The sequence below is a fragment of the Nomascus leucogenys genome, chromosome 23 (assembly GCF_006542625.1).
Source record: "Nomascus leucogenys isolate Asia chromosome 23, Asia_NLE_v1, whole genome shotgun sequence".
NCBI classification, from domain to species: domain Eukaryota; kingdom Metazoa; phylum Chordata; class Mammalia; order Primates; family Hylobatidae; genus Nomascus; species Nomascus leucogenys.
The window spans coordinates 8,574,102-8,596,208 of record NC_044403.1 but is presented as its reverse complement, the minus strand read 5'-3'; the positions used below and the strand labels follow the sequence as shown (position 1 = coordinate 8,596,208).

Genomic DNA, 22,107 nt, shown 5'->3' with positions numbered 1-22,107 from the left:
TTTGGGGGTGCTATTTCCCAATGATGTGCTAGCATATTAACACAATGGCTGTCATATTGTTTCATGGAGAATCTTGTGATTTCGCGGTGTCTTAAAGATCACAGGCAAAGAGAAATGGAAGAATAAGGGGGTCATGAGCAGTGGAAATTGCTACATCCTCCTCACCTTGGGTGGATCTGTTTTTATGCATTTTATATATTGGGATCTCGCTTAAGATTTCATTTTTTAAAAAACAAGCTCTTCTTTCCTAAGTCAAGGTTTGTGAATCATTACAACTTCACCAGGATATTGCTGGTGTATTAAACAGGCTTTCTCCAATAGTTGAGTCTGGTTCCTTCTTGGCTTTATGTTCTTCTACTCCAGTTCTTGTTAAATACTTGTGGACATCTGATGAACTTCATGGACTCTCTCCCCAGAAAAAATCATATAGACACCCACAATTTTGTGCCAAATGTAGCAGGTGCATGGACTTCCTAAAATCTATTCACAGAGACCTGTGTTAGTCATACTAACTCTAAAAGCTTTATTTAGAGGACTTAAGAAACTTCTGACGGAGAAAGAATTGGGGATTAACATTAGAGTGTGTTTGGAAAAGAAGGAATTTTTTTCAACACAGCATAACTTGTAAGACCAGTTTTTGCTGCCTGATGAAAAAACAAGAAGTGTTTTTCATTGAACTTCAAGAATCATACATACTCTTGCTGGCCACCCTGTTCTTTTGATTCATTCAACAGATATTTATCAAGGACAGATATTTATCTAGCACAGTGGAAGACACTGTGCTAGGGGAAATGTAAGTGAATGGTTTAGAATAATTCCTTTAAGAGCCATCTATTCTTGAGAATATGAATCATCTTTAACACTTAGCACATTTTGACCACCTAACCCACTAGTTAACACATGTGCATGCACACACACGCACTCTCCACTGGAACAAGTACTCTTTTAACTGACCTGAGGCTTGATCAGTTCTGGTTGACCGAGACCTGGGCTGTCTATGCAAGCTGCCTCCAGCGGTGGATATATTGTGTGGTTCAATCAGAGGACAGTAAGGATGTGCAGAGACATAGGGATTCTGGCACCAAGGGCTGCGATTGGGGAAAACGGTTGGTGGGATTTCCTCCTCTCTGTAAAAGAAAAAAGCCTAAATGGAACTCAAAAGCCATTTTATGCTGTGGTGTTAATGTTGAAGGCACAATTAAAGTGGAAGCATATTTCAAGACCAAGAGAATATGACTTTTTAAACTTCGTGGACAGAACTTTTATTATAACTTCAGAAGCATCTGCCTACAAATGAATAATATATTCTGCACCTCTGTCCACAGGCAGCTTTTGATCCAAGATAAAATTCCTGGATAATGCACCTCTCCCTCCACTGCTAAAGACTTGGGGATACCTCACCTCTTCACATCTCTGCAGCAGCCTTGCCTCTAATAACAGTGCCCATGAAAAGTGAAATGGCGGCCGGGCGCGGTGGCTCACGCCTGTAACCCCAGCACTTTGGGAGACTGAGGCGGGCGGATCACGAGGTCAGGAGATCGAGACCATCCTGGCTAACACGGTGAAACCCCGTCTCTACTAAAAATACAAAAAAATTGAGCCGGGCGAGGTGGTGGGTGCCTGTAGTCCCAGCTACTCGGAGAGGCTGGGGCAGGAGAATGGCGTGAACCCGGGGTCGGAGCTTGCAGTGAGCCGAGATTGTGCCACTGCACTCCAGCCTGGGCGACAGAGGGAGACTCCGTCTCAAAAAAAAAAAAAAAAAAGTGAAATAGCCAGAGGGGTCTCAATACCACCTAGTGAAGATCGCCAGCCTTCATTGCCCTATGATTATTTACCTGCTCATTCTGTTTTTATGCTTTTCCTATGAGTTCTATTCAAAATAGTAGTTTCCAAAAATCACTATTGATTTAATTTATACATCACACATCCATTTATCATCTAGTTGTTCCCATATGCTCAGTTACTAATTATGGGAAGGACCCATTAAAACAAACAAACCAAACAACCCTTACCTCTTAAGGAGAACTTCAGCTTGTTCCACCTGATAATTCGAGATAGCTTTCTTAGGTTGATCTTGTTTTTCTTTAGTTATTGTAGTTGTAGATGCTGTCCACTGAAACACATGCTTTCGGAATGTTGGAGATACTACTGAACATCTGTTAAATTCAATGTCGGTATCCAATTTTTCCCACGCTTGCTTCCAGTGGATAGGGGTGTACCAGGCAACGGCCTAATGAAAATGATTTATTAGTGTCAACTATGTATATTTGAGGTTTACAACATGCTGTTATGAGATATATATATATAGATAGTAAAATGATTACTATGGTGGAGCAAATTAAGGTATTTGTTGTCTTACGTAGTTACTTTTTTATGACAAGAGCAGCTAAAATCTACTTATTTAACAAAAATCCCCAACACAATTTCATTAACTATAGTCCTTATGTAGATCCCTAGACTTCCTCATCCTACAAATCTCTGCTACTTTGTATCCTTTGACCTACATTTCCCTATTTCCTCCCCTGCTCCCATCCCTGTGAACCAGTTTTATTCTCTTTCTCTGTATGTTTGACCTTTTTAAAAATTCCACATGTAAGTGAGATCATGCAACATTTTTCTTTCTGTGTCTGACTTATTTCACGCAGCATAATGTCCTCCAGGTCCCTCCATGTTCTTTTTTAAGGCTGAATAATATTCCATCGTGTATAGCCACATTTTCTTTATCCATTTGTCTGTTGACAGACACTTAGGTTGTTTCCATATCTTGGCTATTGTGAATAATGCTGCAATGAAGATGGCTGTGCAGATACCTTTCCAAGGTGGTGATTTCATATTTTTGGGGTATGTATCCAGAAGAGGGATTGCTGGGTTGTATGGTAGCTCTACTATTAATTTCTTTAGAGACTTCCATATTGTCTTCCATAACGGCTGCACCAATCTACATTCCTGCCAACCATGCACTGGGGTTCCCTTTTCTCCATACACTCACCAACATTTGTTATTATATCTCCTGTCTTTTTGGAATAACCATCCTTATGAAGTGTGAAGTGATAGCTCATAGTGATTTTAATTTGCTTTTATTTGATGCTTAGTGATGTTGAGCACCTTTTAATATATCTGTTGGCCATTTTTTAAATGTCTTTGGAGAAATGTCTGTTCAGGTCTTTTGCCTGTTTTCTAAATCAGGTTATTTGCTTTTCTGCCATTGAGTTGTAAGAGTTCCTCCTACATTTTGAATATTAGCTCCTTCTCAGATATGAGGTTTGCAAACTTTTTTTTTCCCAGTCGGTAGGTTGCTATTTTATTTTGTTAACTGTTTCCTTTGCTGTGCAGAAGCTTTTTAGTTTGACATACTCCATACCCACTGTTATTTTTTTTTGTTTTTGTAGCCTGAGCTTTGGTGTGATACCAAGAAATCATTGCAAAGGACCATGTCAAGGAGCTTTTCCCCTATGTTCTTTCCCAGCAGTATTATGGTTTCAGGTCTTACGTTTAGGTCTCTTATCCATTATGAGTTGTTTTTTATTTACCATGTAAAATACGGTACAACAGAATTTAAAAACAACTATATAATGCCATTCACCTGTGCGTGTGGCTTAGCAAACTACATGATGAGGATATAGAGTAAGGCATCTTGGCCTTAGTTTCCTGTTCTGAATATTACAAGCAGCATAATCTCAGATAGGTAAGTTACTTTCTAACTTGAACTGTGACTTCATGTGCAAAACTGAGAGGGCGGCAGTGGGAACTGTTTTACCGAAGTGTTGTAAAATTCATCCAGCTACTGGATTTCACAACTCTAAAGAACTGCGCGAAAAGTAATGGTAACATGAATAAGATTTTAAACATTTAAGACACTGTGTGTTTGAGTGTGTCTTATTTCAGATGGGAAAATGGACAGTAGAGCTAGAGACATAGACAAGAAAACACGTTCTTCAGGCTAGAATCCTAGGTGAGAGTATTAAGGAGACCCATAAGCACTGAAGCTGGAGTTTGATTGGATTTCCTGAATATGTGACACGCGCACAACATACACGTGCAAAAATTATTCAGGAAAATCCTGTCTAGACACTAACAGTTATATTTCTATTCAACATGAAAAACGTGCCCTAACATTCTACTTGTTCTGGTGATCTGTTTTTAGTTTACTAAATTAGAGGTTTGGCTTCACACTGTAACCTTTGAACATCCCTCTGCTTGGCTTGACAAATAACATAGACATAAAGACAACACAAGGTCAGTTCAGCTAGGCTAAGCTTCTAGCAGAGAAAGAAAGATGAATTCTTTTTTAAAAAGTTTATTTTCATTGATTACAGCAAAAAAATGGACTTTTGCTACAGATCATTAGTTACGAATCCTCCCTTTTCAGTAGCTCAAACATATTATATTTTGAAAATATGTTCATGATCTTTTTAGGGTGATCTCCCTTATTGAGATGTGTGCCTTTCCTAGACAAGGCAATATTTGATTTTTCCCTGTATTGTAGGAACTTAAGAAAATCTTCGATGACAATGATGATAATGTGATAAAATTTTGCCTCAGCTCTAGAATGTTGCCACATGAACCTTGTAAACTATTTTTAGTGCAATAGAAAAATTCTTGAGAATTTTAAGATTTGGTTCATTTAGAAGATACGGTTTTATTTTAGTTCTATCAAATTACTTATCATGTGACCTTAAGCAAGCCATTTAACTTTCCAGGCCCCATTTTTTTTTTTCCCAAAATACCAAAACATTACTGAGAATCAAATGAAATAAGGCATATATAAACAGCCCTTCAATGAGTTCCTATTGTATAAGACTGGTCTGTTCCACATCTGGATCTCTAATGCAAAACAATGTATTGAGAAAGTACCAGGCATTGATAAACATAAGACATTAATTAATTATTTGACGTGCAATTTAGAGGCTCCAAATCCCAATGGGACAACAATATGACTGGTGAAACAAAACCTATCCCTGCTTTAAAGGTCCATAGACTCACGGAGTCTTAGTGATTATGTTATACAATCTCTTACTTTACAAATGAGAAAGTAGAATAACAGTTATATAATTAATGCATGGCAAAGCAAAATTAAAAGCCACCTCTATATTAAGCCATAAGATTTGTAGCTGTATCGAATATTAACCATTGCCATGTTAGTGATAAGATGACTCAAAAAGTAGTCTAAGACACACTTTATCTTAGCCTCCTTTTAATTTTTTAAATTTATTTTTATTTTTATTTTTTTCGAGACAGAGTCTTGCTCTTCACCCAGGCTGGAGTGCAGTGGTGCAACCTTGGCTCACTGCAACCTCTGCCTCCCACGTTCAAGCAATTCTCCTGCCTCAGCCTCCTGAGTAGCTGGGACTACAGGCAGGCACCACCACGCCCGGCTAATGTTTGTATTTTTAGTAGAGACGGGGTTTTGCCATGTTGGCCCAGCCGGTATTGAACTCCCGACCTTGTGATCCGCCCGCCTCGTTCTCCCAAAGTGCTGGGATTACAGGCGTGAGCCACTGCGCTGGCCTAGGCTTCTTTTTAAAAATGACCCATAATATAACTTCTCTTTGCCCCATCTTACAAATATAAAATATTATTCAAGTCCAGAAACAGGGTCTATTCTGATCTGTATAGCTGGCTATTATTTTAGACAGTAGATTACGGGCTTTGTGACTTTTTCCACAAGATATGGATTATTTTCTACATACAAATAGAAAGCAATTCCAGGGTCATGATGATACTTTGAGTCTGTGTTTCAGCATGTCTATGGGAAGGCAGTAAATTGTCTTTTTAAGGAAAATTTACCTGGTGGTTGCAGATAGTAATATTCAGTGCTATTAAAGTGAGAATGAAAATGAATTTATTAGAAAAAGAACTCTATACTTACATTAGGGTTTCAAGCTGATTTTAAAGTCACATTTCCACCTATTTAAGGGAAATATTTTCTAGTGGAATTAAATAATGCATATGGCTTTACCATAAGGCAGAATTTCCAATGGGATGTGATTCAGGAAAAAAAAAAAGGCTTGAGCTGAGTTCTGAGGGGCAGGTAGGATTTAATAGGTAAAATGGGAGGGAAGAAAGTCTATTGAGAGGCAAAAGCATGTGCAAAGGCCCTGCGACATGAAGGAGCAGTGAAGCACTGGAAAGTAAAAGTAGTATGAGAAGGGCCAGTGTGGCTAGAGCAGAGTGCATGAAGAAGCATGGAGAGAGGAGAGTCCAGGAAGTGAAAAGGGGCAAGATCACCACGGTTCAAGTTAGGTGGGCAAACTCCTCTCCACTACAGATTCACAACACATGGCTCTTCCTCTCAATGCTTTTTCTCATGCTTTCCTTTACAGAGTTGATATTTCTGACCTGGGCTGCCTGTACTTTATTAAAGCATTGTTTCACTGTATTGTAATTACTTATTATTACATATCAATTTCTACTAGTAGACTGAGTTTCTTGAGGACAAGAAGTGTGCAATACTTATGTTCCTTTTTCTAGCACCTAGCACCATTCCTGACAGATACGAAATATATTTAAATATTTTCCATGTGGATCAATCAATCAGGTTCAGTCTTCCATTAGTAGGCACAGTTATTTGTGCTTACATCACCCCACAGAAATGGTATGATTCTATATGTGCAAAGTCATTAAAATCACTGGGTAAAAGGAACAGTCTAAGTACAAAGCCTAATTCAGTTGCAACAAATGAAAACTTATTAAAATCTGCATTCCAGGAGCTCAGGGACCTGGTCTGTCTGGTTCAATGCTCAGTGCCTGGAGCAATGCACATACAAAATAGAAATCACAAACTGGTTTACAGAGTGGATAACTATGATGAAAGTTCTGAGATAAGAATGCCTTAATCCTAAACTGGATTTTGCTAATGATTTCTTATGAGGCTGAGTAAATAACTCAGATTGTATATCCTATTTTCCCCATCAGTGAAAATTAATCTAAGTAAATAACTTAGATTGTGTAGCTTTATTTTTCCCATCAGAGAAGTATTATAAAATTCAGTTCGAGCCCACAAGGAGATCTAAAGCTGAGTGGGTGAAGGCTGCTAAGTTATATCTCACGGGTGCTCTCCTCATCTAACAACAACTGTTCCCACAGAAAGAGAGTAAATGGCTCTTAAGAAATCAGCCAAGTCTATTTTAAAGGGAAAGTCAGTCTCAACATATATTATAATGCAGCAAGAAAACTCAGAGATAGATTCTGGTTAACATATTTTGTTAGTAGTTACATGACATAGTAAGTTAGACTGAGGGTAAGAAAAAAACACAGGTATCTAAAAATGATCTAAAAATCATCTTGAGAAAGGACTTTTTTGTTGTTGTAAAAAGAAATACCTTTGAACCTTAATGGTATGTCCATGGGTATATATTTATGCTAATATTATACCAAGAGAAAGGTTGAGTGAAAATATAAAATTGTCAAATACTGGGAACAAATTACACAAAGCTATTGCTAATACCCTTAATTTTATAAGGAGTAAAGTATAGTCATTTCAAATTAATACTGTAAGCTCTTTCATTAGAATATTAGTTCCTTGGTGCAGATCTTAATCTGTTATATTCCCAGTACTCAGCATAGCTCTAAAATAGAGAAGAGTATCAATAAATATTTGAGAAATGAAAAAATAAATAGAAAAGACCTGTATAGAGTACCTTCCTTATCCCACTCTTCAGGCTAAATATCACAAATTAAATCTTCCCTTGACTTTGAAAGTTGAAGAGGCTTCTTAGGAATATGAGATATCAAAATTATTTTTGCCATACTGTAAGTAGCTCTTGGGCCCTCTGACATTGGGGAGAGAATGCTGTTGATTTGCCTGATGTGTTGTGGCATTTAGTGATGGTTCTTCCCAAGCTTTAAGGATAAAAAAATAATCGGGTGAGCTAAGAGGATGGGGAACATAAGGCTAACTATCCATTCTATGAAAAACTAGCCCAAATGCCCATCATGCAGCAAGTGGATAAAGAAAACGTGGTAGATACATACCATGGAATACCACCACTTAAGAACTAATGAGTGCTCTTCCATTTGACAACATGGTTATCCATGTTAACCAAACACCACATGCTCCCCCAAAACTATTGAAATTAAATGAATAAATAAATTTATAAGAACCTGACAATAAAATAATCTTTTAGGCCTTAAGTCAATTTTACTGACATTTATGCACTTAGACACATGGTATAAAATAGAAAGAATAAAAAATACAGATATGCTCAATAAACACAATATTTTTAAAAAAACAATTGTTAAGAACCAGAAACTAACTTGACCATTCGGTTTGCACAGGATTGTTATACAGTCAGGACTTGCTCTAAACTTGTCTTGTTCCTTCCAAAGAAAATCTGATGGAGGTTGATGCTTTGCTTCAGATGCTGCTGCCCACACCTGTAATAAAATTGTTAATGACAAATGCCACTGGAGTTGAACACAGTTTTGTAAATGTCACAGGGTTACTCCAACATAATCTTTCTGAATAGATGAGGTTTTAAAATATAATGACTATATCATATACAATGTCAAGCTATGCAACACCAGACAGCTACTCTACAGGGATTAAAGGAAAAAATGAGAGACGAACCCTCCTGCATGAGCTAATTACCTGTTCTCTAAGCAAATAATCTCTTTGCTCGTCTTTGCAGGTTTATATTTACTTGGTTTCAGGAAATTAAGAATTTCATTTTAATAGTTCAATTATAAAAACAAAAGATATTGTATACAAAATTGAAGACAGCTGTGGAAATTTAACTGTGGGTATTAATTAGCATCCAGAAGACTGACAAAGTGCGGTAATTAACCAACAACAACAAAATCACATCTTAAGTACAGATCCAGATAGAGTGATAATGAGACAGTGCTGAGCCACAGACTGACAATGTCAACAAGTTTGTCCTGTACAATTCTAATGTACAGTATTTATACTCTTATACTCACTGTTACTGTGGAATTTGCCTGCATTACTATGTTTGGAAGGAATCGGTACAAAGAAATGGTTTGTCCATTCATATTTTGCTGGAGAATATGATCTCCAATTGCCATTTCTTTGTCAAGGGAAGAGTTAATGAGCTTCACGAACAAACCCTTGACATTCACTTCAGCTATTTCAACATCTCCAAGAGAACTAGAAAATAAAACACAAAGATTGTAAGGTGCCTTTAATAGGAGAATCTTTGACTCACTTTAAGAAGTGAATAATAAACTGCTTGAAAGTTGTTCTTGAACTGTATATTCTATTGGGCAAGTTCTATATAGAAATAGTATATTTTGTAACCTTAGACAAATGGCTTGAGTTTTTAGTTCTATTTCTTTATCTGTGCAATAAAATAATCTATTTCACTTAAAATAAAGAAAACTTAAAAAGTATTTTAGGTGTCAAGGTATGAAAGCCACAGGAAGTTGTGAACTATAATAGTTCAAATTTCCTACTGTTCAAGAAAAAAATCATTGAGACATGAAACTCTCAAAAGTAGATCAAGAGACAAATCATTTACTTTATTTCTGATAAAGTGACTGAAGATAAATAGCAACTATGTGATTACAAGATTTTTGAAAGGTAAAAACGTTATATAAACATAAGATGGTATTTTTTACCATTTAACTTGTGTTGAGAGCTAAGTATGTATGATCCAGGGACCAGGATAATCATTTATATATCATTATATATCAGCATTTTTCAGATTGTGAGTCACAACTTATTAGTAGGTCAAAAATCACTTTGGTAAGTGGGGAACCCCATCTTAAAAATAAGATATATCTGTACCAATAATAATAACAACACTACTTATATGCCAGGCACTTAAAAACACTATATATCTAATATCTCTATATGTATATCTATGTCTATGCTTCTATTTATTTATCTATCTACCTATCCCTATATATAGTTCTCCACAATTTCTTATCCACAGTTCCAAAATCTAAAAAGCTCTAAAAAACCAAAAAAATTTTTTAAAAACATATTTGAAGCAAAGCCTGGTCCAAAACTGAGGTGAGGCTATTTATAGTCTTTGTTTATGGTTTATGTGAATATTTATATATTTTTCTGTGAAAAGATTAATGTTTGATTTTCGATACTTCTGTAATCCCTGACAAGGTGTTATATGTGTTCTAAAATTTCCTTTCCTAAAATTGTCAAAATTCTGAATTTGGAAATATGTAAGTCTTCAAGTATTTTGGTGAAGGCATTGTGGACTCATGGTAACTCATGTAATTCTCACAATAACATACATATTTCTCATTAAAATACTTCTACATATTTCTTACTGAAGGTCACATTCAAAAAATGTGAGGAACACTGTATTATCTCATTTAACTCTTAAAACAACTCAGACAGGTTGTATTTTTAGCCCCGTTTTATAGATAGAGAAACTGAGGTTGAGAGAGATTAATTCCCATGTACAAGGTCACTCAATAAATGTTAATCCTTGTCCTTCTGCGTCACTCAACGAGTAAAATCTCAAATAGGTTTGACCTAACCATTCAGGTTGTTTAAATTCTGTACACACCATGGTGGTTGAACTCTACTAGAAAACGCACACACAAAGATTGCTGCTACCAAAAATTTAGTGGTCTCCAACCACACCTGGGCCCTTGCTGATTGACAGCAAGTTGTCATCTTCATGAGCCAACTTCGGAATCTTCAGAGCAGCTCCTGCCATCCTTCAACAATGTTTAAATCCCTGCCCCATATCTCTATTCTCACTCTTCGCAAGTTATCTCACTAAGAAAACATGGCCATCAGAAAGACTAGTGCATTTCCCTGCTTCCCACTTAGAAACAGGCTCTCCTAGGCTCTGCTACAGCAGAGCCCGCCTTTTCTCTGTAGCCCACCCCATTTTCGTGGAAGAGGCCCCTTCTCCTATCTGCAGTGAAGCCCTCTGGTCACCAACTCCTCCTGATGCTTCAGCAACTCAGTCCCCTCAGTGTCCTTCCTTTCTCCTTTAACACCAACTTCTCCCTCTGGACTACCTATTTCCCCCAAATAGGTACATATCCTTGAGGGGCTGCCACCTTAAAAAAGAAAAAAGAGAACAGGCCTTCTCCAGCTTACAATTCCTACTGCCATGACAACGTAGCTTTTGGAAAAGGCTATGTCACTAATTAATCACCTCTATTTACTTCACAACCACCTACCTCTGCCAAAGACCCAGATGACCAGTGTCCTTCACAATCGGTAAATTGAGTGGCAACTGTTAGTCTATATCTTCATGTCTCCCCAGTATTGGCCTCTGCCAGATATGCCCTGTTTTAGGAAACTCTTCCCTTTGCTTCTTGAAGTCAACTGTTTTGCCTCTATCAGTCTTGTTACTTTTCAACCCCTTTTTCAGATTTTGCCCAGCACAAGCTGCTTATTGGCTACTCAGTTTTCCTCTTTAATGAATTGCATGTTCATATCATTTCATTCACTTTTCTGAATTTACATTATTATAATTGATTTATGGTATTCATAGTATAGTATTCAATTATATGCACATATTTTCTGCAGGAAGAGACTTTAAAAATACTTCATCTATAATGTTTCTTATGGTACAGTTTATATTTCTAAAATTTTTACTGTGATAAAATTTATCAATCTTTTTCTTTATAGTTTCTGCTTTTTGTGTCCTATATAAGAAATCTTTCCCTGCTCTTATGTCATATTTTCTTTTAAATGTTTCAATAATTTGCTTTGAACAGCTTTGTTTGTATGTATATATATGTGTGAGAGTGTATTTCATATAAGGAGCTAATTTTCCTACCTAATTAGATTGTCCATCATCTCCCTGCTGATTTGTAATGTCACCTTAGTCAAACAGCCAGTTTCTGAATATTGTAAGGCTTCCTAGCTGTTCCGTTGATCTAGCTGTTCATCCTGTGTCTATGCCAAATGGCTTTAATTTATATTGTTTTAGATGAAGTCTTGATTTTGGTTGGACAAGTCCCCTTTCATTTTCTTTTCCAAAATTGTGTTAACTCTTTTTAGACTTTAACCCTTTGTGGTAAGCAAAATAGCTGTCCAAAGATGTCTATCTCTAATCTCTGGATCCTGTGAATATGTTATGTTAGATGGCAAAAAGGACTTTGCAGATATAACTAAAGTTATGGATGTTAAGATAGGGAGAGTATCCTAGGTTATTCAGGTGGAATTAATCTACACTTGATCTTAGCCAAAAGGCCGAGAAGTGATCAGGTGGAATTAATCTAATCAAATGAACCTTAAAATTAGAGAATTTACTCCAACTGGAAGCAGGAGAGAGCTGCAGCGGGAGGGAAGTCAGAGAGAATCCAAGCATGAGAAGGATTCCATGCACTGTTGCTGGTTCTGAGATGTAGCTGCCCATGTGCAAGGATTGGGGAGAGGCCTTTTGAACCTAAGGGTGACTGCATGCTGACAGTTAGTAAAGAAGTACTATCACCGCAAGGAATTGAATTTGGCCAACAACCTCAAAGAGCTTGGAAGCAGATTTATTTCAGTGTCCAGATAAGAGCCATTTGACATCTTAATTTTGACCTTGTAAAACTCTAAGAAATCAGCTGAGACAACCCAGATTTATGGCCTAGGGAACTATGTGTTAATAAGTGGGTGCTATTCATGTTATTTTAAGTCACTAAGTTGGTGGTAATTTGTTATGGCAGCAATAGGACACTAATATATATTTCTTGTGATTTTTAGAGTCAGTTTGTCAGAAATGTTGCCCTGTTGGCCTACAGTTTCAGTCCCAATGTTTTCATTGGATATTTAGTCTAGTGTTTCTCGTTATTCTATTTTTCTGTTGATAAACCAACTGCCAGCCACTATTTTTGTTATTTCTTTGAAGGTAAATGTCTTTTTTCTCTGGCTGACTTTAAGACTTTTTTTGTGTCTTCTGTTTTAAAAAGTTTGTTTTTTTTTTTAAAGAATGTATCTGGTTTGTTTGCTGACTTGTTTTCTGTCTTTTAGCCTGCTGGACGTTGGTAGTACTTCTTGAATATTTGGCTTGATGTCTTTCATTAGTCTGGGAAAATTCTCTTCTGTATTTCGATCAATACCATTCTACCTCAATCTTTCTTCTCCTTCAGTGACTTTAATTAGAAGTAGATTAAAACAAAATCTTGCCTTATTTGTCTCTTATGCTTATTTATAACCTTGCTATCTGTGATTCAGTCTAGATATTTACTTCTGAGAATATTCCAGTTCAGTAATTCTCTCTTCTGCTATATCAAATGTAATGTTAAACCCACCTACTGAAATAATAATTTCCGTTATTAGATTTTTTTTTAGTTCTAGAACTTGTTTATGATTTTTAGCTCCCAGGTTTATTTTAAAATTTTTATCTTGTCATTTAATTACTTGAATATTTTAGTCATTGTTAGTTTGAAATCCTGGTCAGATGACTACAATGTCTGGACTGTCTAGGCCTGTTTCTGGTGTCCACTTTTAATCTTGGTGTTTGGTCAACTCTTATCTTTCATATATTTTTTGTTTGTTTGTTTTTGCTTGGTGCCTAGTATTACAGAGAAAAAACTGCAGAGATAATTTAAGGTTCTGTATAATATTTTTTCACTTAAGATTTACTTTTGCTTCTGGTAGGCATCTGAGTTGGGAACAAATCACTTTAGATTAAATGTGAAATAATTGGACACTGTACTGGTCTGTTTTGCATATAGCCTTACTCTTCCGTCTTTCCTTGAAGTTCCAGCTGAAAGCCTCAAGTGACCCTCCGTTTTTTTATAGGCCCTAAATGCCAACTTTTATTCACCCAGTCATATGAATCTTGAGAAGAACTTCTAACTTCTCAGTCTCTTAGTTGCGGCTTTCAAAATTAGCAGCTGTTTTGAGGAGAAAAGTGGCTCTAAATGTCAGGCTATCACTCTGGATTTTGTCTCTCAGAAGAGGAATTATGAAAATAATGGGTGTAATCTTCTATGAAATCTCTTGATATACATTATCAAATTCCCTTCAAAATAGTGGTCTCATCTGCATTGTATGAGAATGCCTTTTTTTATAGAGGCTCACTTTTGAACAATTTATGTCATAATTTCTTTTCTTCTTTTTCTTTTGCACTATCATTATGGTTCTTACCAAATTTTGGATGTAACATTTTACTCTTTGACATCCCTGGAACTCCTTTGTGTCATCCTCATCTTACTGTTACTAAATTCTCTACAGGATGTTTTTATTTTTTGACAGAACATTCTTTTGTTTTTCAGACTTGCTTTTTCTGCCTGGGAAGATGAGCACTAATTTGACTTTTGTTTTTAAACAGATAAGACCCTGGAATAGCTCAGCTATTCCTTTGTTATTATACATATAGCTGGATATTTACAGTTGCTTTTCAAAAATCCTTCATTATACAAGCAAAGTGCTTATTCATTAACCTTAAATTTTTATTTTATGCATATACATAGAATAAATGTTCCTGTCTGGAGGAAAAAACATTGTCCATATCAGAGCACTTTATTTGCCTTCTTTTTGATATCAGATCAATGCATGGAAATTCAGAGGCAGGCTGTTAATCTGCTGTCACACAGCCTTTAGTAGTCATCTTTTTCTCTTCCCTGCCAGCCTTCCCATTTATCTTTAATAGGAAAGTGACCTGAGACCTCTACTTATAATTCGTGATTGGCTGAGAGTGGAGAGTGATGTTGCAATCACCATCAGTAGCCTTTGCACAGTCTGTGTTTGTAAAGAGATTGAGTAGAAACATGGCTATGTCACTTTTTAAACAAAATTACTTTCCATTATTTAAGCACTAATTTATCTGTTGGTTGGGCTCTCCTTGATAGCTCCATGCTATTTGTCTGCTTTTAGGTTTCTGATATTCTGCAGTTTGCTAAAATTATCTTTGAAGTTCCAGTTCTTCCAACCTGTATATACCTAACATTTCCTATATAGATGTTTATAGTTGGGGGCATATGGGCTGATGAGAGGGTACAGCATTTAAGAGTCCTTAAATTTTTAAAGGACAAAGAAAGACTCAGGGAACATAATTCCGTTCATTGGTACTATAACAGCCCTCACGCCTAAAAGTTTTGATGGTAGATCCTTAATGTCATGGAGATGTAAATTTGTACATCACTACTACAAGGTTCTAAATCATCCAAGGGAAGAATAAATGGGTTTTAGTCTGAATAAGAATCCTTCAAGAAGATGAAGATATTTGCAGCCTCAAAATTGTTTTAAACCAGAACCATTCGTGTGTTTATCACGATCTCAGTGAGGCCCATCTGAATCCAGAGCTTACTATCATTTTGACTCTAGACTTGTAGGATGAAGAATTTCTTGGGGGTTGAGATGGAGGATGAATGAGAAGTTAGCCTTCTTAATATAGTTTGATCACACCTGAGACACCTAGAACTAAACTTGAAGCCAAGGTAAGATCTTGGATACAGGCACAGGGAGCATGTGTAACTAGTGAAAATCCTAATAATGTCTCTACTTTGTTTCCTGTTTGCCTACAACTCCTTTTTTTTATTTCTGCTGGTAGATATTAAACAAATCCCTAGAGATAGTAGGTGGTAGTAGGAAAGAAACAACAGCTTTGATTGAAAACAACCAAATTGAGAATCAGCTTCTGTTTCCAGACTAGATGAAGTTACAAGAAGTGACTTTAGCCTTCCATCTGAAACAACTAAAAATCTGGAAAAATATATGAAACAATATTTTTGAAGATATTTGATACTGGTCAACAAAGAATGGTGATACTTGAGAGAAAGAAGAGAAATGCAGTGAGACTTAAAATTTCCCCAGATTATTTCTCGAGAAAATTTCCAGGCTGCCTCATGGAGGGTGCATCCTCTCTGACTTGAGGAGATGGAGCTGAGAGTCTAGGGAGACCAAGGTGGCTGGAGGTCACAAGCAGAGTATCAGACACGGGAAGCTGCAAAAAGAGTGCTGGCGATTTTCAGATGGTCCCTTTTGAGTATTTAGCAGAAGATTGATCAGCACATGTATTTGAGTAAATGCCCCAAGACTGTAGAAAAAGACTATTTTGAAAAGATTAGAAGGAACAGTACTTGAAGCTCTCACAGGGTAAGGAAGTTCCCACCAGCCAGACTGAAAAACCTCATAATTAATGGGGCCTTGCGTAGAGTACTAAGGAGACTTTTGCCTCAGTAGTGGAGAATAATTAATAACAAAGTGAAGACATTGCTTTGTTTCCACCTAACAAACTGTAAAGGCTAGTCCTTAAAACCTCAAACTATTTCCAAGTAACTTAAGTGGGTCCCAGAACGAAACTCAATAAATGAAAATTCATAGAAATACAAAAATATTCTAGCCCCCAAACAAGGTAAAATCCACAATTTCTGGCATACAATAAAAAATTACCAGGCATGCAAATAAATTGAAAAATACAGCCCATAACAAGGAGAAAAATCAATCAAAATGATGTAGAACTGACACGGATGTTAGAAACAGTAGAAAAGGAAAAATCCTTATAACTGTATTTGTATGCTCAAAATGTAGAGACATGACTGAGATTTAAAAATACACTGGATGGGATTAACATAATAGTAGTCATTGCAGGTGAAAAGATCAGTGAACATGAAGACATAATAATATACACCATCCAAAAAGAAACAATCAGAGGAAAAAGTACATAAAAAGATAAAAAATAACAGAGCATTAGTAAACTATGGTACAACTTCAAGTGGCCTAATATATGTGAAATTGGAGTCCCTTAAAAGGAGAGAGGAAGCGGGGACAAAAAATATTTGAAGAAATAATGGTAAAAATTTTTCCAAATTTTTACTATTCAAAATCTATAAATATGCTAATCAAAAAAGTGTAACAACCCCAAGCATAGGAAATTTGAAGAAATTTATACCAGGACATCATAATCAAATCTCCCAAAAACAATGATAATGAGAACATCTTAAAAGCAGAATATTTGTGCAGAGGAGTAAATATAAGAATGACAGAAAATTTATTAGAAACAATTTAGACAAAAGGTAGTAGAGCAAGATCTTGAAAATATTGAAGAAAGGAGAAAAACTGGGACAAAGAGAAAACAAATAACAAGATGGTAGACTTAACCTAATCATATTAATGATAACCTTAAATGTAAATAGTTTAAATGCCCCAATGAAAAGACAGAGATTTTTCAGACTGGCTAAAAGAGCAAGTCTCAACTATATGCTACCTACAAAACATGCATTCTAAATATAGACATAAATAGTTCAAAAGTTAAAGTATGGAAAAATATATACCATGCTAACACCAGTAAAAAGAAAGCTCCTGTGGCTATATTAATATCAGACAAAATATATTTCAGAACAAAGAATATTGCCAGGATAAAGAAAGTCATTTCATAATGATACAAGAATCAATTCATCAGAAGGATGTAACATTCCTAAATGTTTCTGTTTCTACATCTAATAACAAAGCTTTAGAAAACATGAAACAAAAGTGATTGAATTGCAAGGAAGAAATCAACAAATCCACAATTTTGGTAGATACCAAAATACCGCTCTCCCAATAATTGACACAACAAGTAGACAAAAAAAATCATCAAAAAGACAGTAGACAACACTATCAACCAACATGAAATGGTTGACATGAAATACTCTACTAGACAACAGAATAATACATATTCTTTTCAAATGCATCTAGAACATTTACCAGAATAATTAATATCCTGGCTATAAAAGAAGTCTCAGTAAATATAAAAGGATTCAAGTCATACAAAGTATGTTCTTTGACCACAGTGGAATTTAATTAGAAATCAATAACAAGAAGATATCTGGAAAATCACTGGAACTGAAAAATCTGTAAAACACTTTGAAACTAAATAACACACTTTTCAATCACCCAAGGATCAAAAAGAAAATGAAAATTAGAAAGTATTTTAAACTGAATGAAAATAAAAATACAACACATTAAAATTTGTGGGAGGCCACTAAGATGTACTTAGAGGAAAATTTATAACACCAAATACCTGTAGTATCAAAAGAGAAGAAGGTATCAAATCAATGACCTCAAATTTCACCTTAAAAAATTAGGGGAGTAAAAAAAGCAAATAAAGCCCAAAGTAGACAGAAGAAAGGGAATGGAGCCCAAAATGAAAATCAATTAAATAAAAAACAAAAAATAGGGGAAACCAATATAACCAAACACATATTCTTTGAGGAGCTCAATAAAACTAAATCTCTAGTGATATGATCAGGAAAAAGAGAAGATACAGATGACCATATGAGAAATGAGAAAGGTGATACCAATAAGGATTCTACAGTTCTTAAAAGGATAAGAGAATATTATAAATGACATTATGCAAAAAAATTTGACAACTTAGATAAAAATGGACACATTTCTTGAAAGACACAAACTACCCAAGCTTATTCAAGAAGAAATAATTAGAATAGCCTAATATCTATTTAAAAACAATTTATAGTTTTAAAACTTTACCACAAAGAAATTCCAGACCCAGATGGCTTCACCAATAAGTTCTATAAGACATTTCTGAAAAAAAATTATTTCTACACAATCTCTTCTAGAAAAGGATAAAGGAGAGACTATATCCCATCTCATTCCATAAAGAGTGGAATTACCCTGATACCAAAACAGACAAGGACACTACAGGAACAGAAAACTACAGACCAATAATCTTTACAAACATTGATGCAAAAGTTTGAAGCAATATTTTAACGAATGGAATTCAAACAGTATAGTAAATCATAAACATTATGACCAAATGTTTATTGTAAAGTGCAGGGATGTTTAACATTAAAAAAGAAAAACCATATGATCATCTCACTAGATGCATAAAAAGTATTTGATATAATCCAGCATCATGGAAAAAAAACCAACTTTTTATTTGTTGATCTATATTTTTTGTCTCAATTTCATTTATTTTTCTCTGATCTTTATTGTTTCTTTTCTTCTACTAAGTTTCAGTTTGTTTTTTTTCTTGCTTTCCTAGTTCCTTGAGATGTATTGTTAGATTGTTTACTTGAAGCTTTTCTACTTTTTTGATATAGGTATTTATTGTCATAAACTTCCCTATTAATACGGCTTTTTTTTTTGTATCCCAGAGATTTTTGTATGTTGTGTTTCCATTTCCATTTGTTTCAAGACATTTTTAAATTTTCTTCTCTGTTTCCTCACTGATCCATTGGTTGCTCAGAAGTGTGTTTCTTAATTTCCATGTGTTTGTGTATTTTCCTAGGTTCCTCTCATTGATTTCTGGTTTTATTCCAATGTGGTCACAAAAGTACTTGACATAATTTTTGCTTTTTGATATTTGTTTTGTGGCTTAAGAGAGCATACTCAGGGAAGTTCCACGTGCTAATGAAAAGAATGTATATTCTGCGGCAATTGGGTGAAATGTTCTGCACATGTCAAGCCTAGTTGATCTAATGTGCAATTTAACTCTGATGTTTCTTTGTGATTTCTTTGTCTGGTTCATCTGTCCATTACTGAGAACTGGATGTTAAAGTGCCCTACTACTGTACTGCAGTCTATATCTGTGTTTAAATCTATTCATGTTTGCTTTATATACTTGGGAGCTTTGGTATTGGATGTACAGATATTTATAATTATTATATCTTCTTGCTGAATTGACCCCTTTATCATTATATAGTGACCTTCTTTGTCTCTTTTTATAGTCATTGATTTGTGGTCTATTTTATCTGATATAAGTATAGCTACTCCTACTCTTTTTTGGTTTCCAGTTGAATGGAATAGTTTTTCCATCCCTTCACTTTCAGTCTGTGTGCCTTTGTAGGTGAAGTGGGTTTCTTCTAGGCAGCATATAGCTGGATTTTGTTTCCTTATCCCTAAGCCACTCTATACCTTTAAATTGAGAAGCAAGTCCATTTACATGAAGTATTATTATTGATAAGAATGTATTTCTTGTTTTTGGGTTGTTTTATAATTTGTCTCCTCCTTTTGTCCTTTATTACTATATTCTTTCGTTGTTAAGTAATTTTCTTTGGTAGTATATTTTAATTCATTGCGTTTTATTTTTTGTGAATCTATTATAGGTTTTTGCATTGTGGTTACATGAGGCTTACAAAAAACATCTTACAGCTATAACAAGTTATTTTAAAGAGATGAATACTTATCTTAAATCACAAAGGAAAGAATAGAAAAAAGAAAGAATAGAAACAAAGAAAAAATCTCTAGACTGGAACTCCATCCTTCCATATTTTGACTGTTAGTTTTCTCAATTTACATATTTTTATACTGCCTATCTCTTAGCAGATTGCTATAGATATTACTGTTTTTGATAGATTTGTCTTTAGGGATTCACGCTAGAGTAATGAGTGGATTGTATACCACAATTACAATTCTGGGTTTTTCCATGTACTTAATTTTACCAGAGGTTTTATACTTTCAAGTGTTTTCTTTTTGAACATTTTTTTCTTTCAGATTGAAGAACTCTCTTTAGCATTTCTTATAAGATAGGTCTCGTGGTGGTGAATTCTCTTAGCTTTTGTTTGGGAAAGATTTTATCTCTTCATATTTGAAAGACAGCTTGGCTGGATACACTATTCTTGGATAGCAGGGTTTTTAACACATTAAAAACATTGTCTCATTCCCTCCTGACCTACATGGTTTCCACTGAGAAGTCTGTTGCTAGACAAATTCTTTTCTCTCACAGCTTTTAGGTTCTTCTCTTTGTCCTTGACCTCTGGAGAGCTTGATTATTATATGAGTGTTTTTCACTTCTCTGTGGCCTCAGGAATTGTCTCATCCTCATATTTGAGTTCTGAGATACTGCTGATGAAAATGATAATCTTGGCACTGTATATTTGTTTTTGTTTTCTGGGGTGGCTGGATAGGGATTGAAGACAGCTTGCTTCTACACCACCATTTTTAATAGGATTGCATTTTAACAGAAGTTTTGAACATTTTATTTTGTTCCAAGCTGCTCATCATTTTAACATAGTACGTACTGAATGAAGGATCAGATGAGGTGTTTTTAGACAGTAGAGCAAATGCTTAGGTATTCTCCACTGTTAAATTGTAATAGGGCATGGGTGATTGATTTTAGGAAACATGGCATAAAGGGAGAGAAAATTTCCTTCATATCTGACCCTCAACTCTGATTTCTTTTAGCCATCTAACGACTTCTATCAACATGTGCTTATTACTAGCATTTCAAATTCAGTATGTTGTTCATGTAATAAGTAAGGCATGGTTATATTAATATAAATGAATAGATCATAACTCTTTTTAGTCCCAATACCAACTTTCTTCCTGATCAATTTCTTTTTGCATAGATACTAACAGTCATAAAAATGGATCAATGAAGTAAAAATATATCTTTCTCCTTCTGTCTTGAACCCAAGAGCTACTAGAAGAAAATATGTATATTAGATCCATCTAAATAATTCAACAACGATAAAAAAGTGTCCTGAATAATTGAGTTGACCCTATTAGTAAAGATTATGCAGCACTGTTTACTCTGGCATCTTTGAAGAATTCACATTTCTTGTTTGGTTCTTTAGACTATTATATCAATTTATTTTAATTGCTCAGAAGATGAAACAGTTATGTTTCAACGAACTGATTAGTGTTTTAGATAAAATAATGCATATAACTACAGATTAGAACTTTGTTTTCTGCTGATTTATTGGTCCTACCCCAACAGAAGATACTAAGTAGTTCAAATAAAATATGTACCTGGAGGTAAATTGGCCAACTTCTTCAAGAATCATAGGAAAGTATTTTAAAGGTTTCTGAGTGTAGTTTGAGTGTGCTATAAGTTTCTTCGAATCACCAAACAAAGAAAGGAAATAATCTTCTCCATCCCCAATCATGGGTGATTCATCCTGTTTCTTTGGAACCGAGAAGGGGCTGGCATCTTTCAAGTAAACAAAAGAAAGAAGTAACCAGGAGAGAAGTAAATAAAATGACATTAAAAGGACCTAAAACCATTATCTTTATTCTCTGCTTCTACAAAATTATATTTTTACATTTTAATATCACTATCAAACTTAATGAGAATAGTTAGAAGCTTTAAACAAAAGTCCATAAAATAATCAGTAAGTGGATATTTATAGTGACATCTTCAGTTCCTAGAGAGTATTTCAGTTATCTTAAACAATAAATTATATCATTAGAATAATGACTATTTAACTGATTATTTAGTTGTACTAGAAGCATCATCAATTTTGAAATAGGGAAAACATTTGAGTCTGTCAAATTTAGATTTG

At 35.1% G+C, this 22,107-nt stretch overlaps 1 protein-coding gene across 8 annotated transcripts in view; it reads right to left on the bottom strand.

Annotated features, from left to right (window-relative positions):
- Nucleotides 1-22,107, bottom strand: part of LMNTD1 (lamin tail domain containing 1) — a 166,712-nt gene that overhangs the window by 35,878 nt on the left and 108,727 nt on the right. For 7 of the 8 annotated variants that reach the window (XM_030804531.1, XM_030804532.1, XM_003265617.4 and 4 more), the window contains 5 exons: nt 21,575-21,755; nt 8,923-9,109; nt 8,257-8,376; nt 2,013-2,230; nt 955-1,127 (listed from right to left, as the gene is read on the bottom strand). In XM_030804531.1, coding sequence (XP_030660391.1) covers nt 955-1,127; nt 2,013-2,230; nt 8,257-8,376; nt 8,923-9,109; nt 21,575-21,755 — 879 coding nt within the window. The remainder of the gene's footprint in view (nt 1-954; nt 1,128-2,012; nt 2,231-8,256; nt 8,377-8,922; nt 9,110-21,574; nt 21,756-22,107) is intronic. The other variant, XM_003265616.3, reaches the window with a different exon arrangement.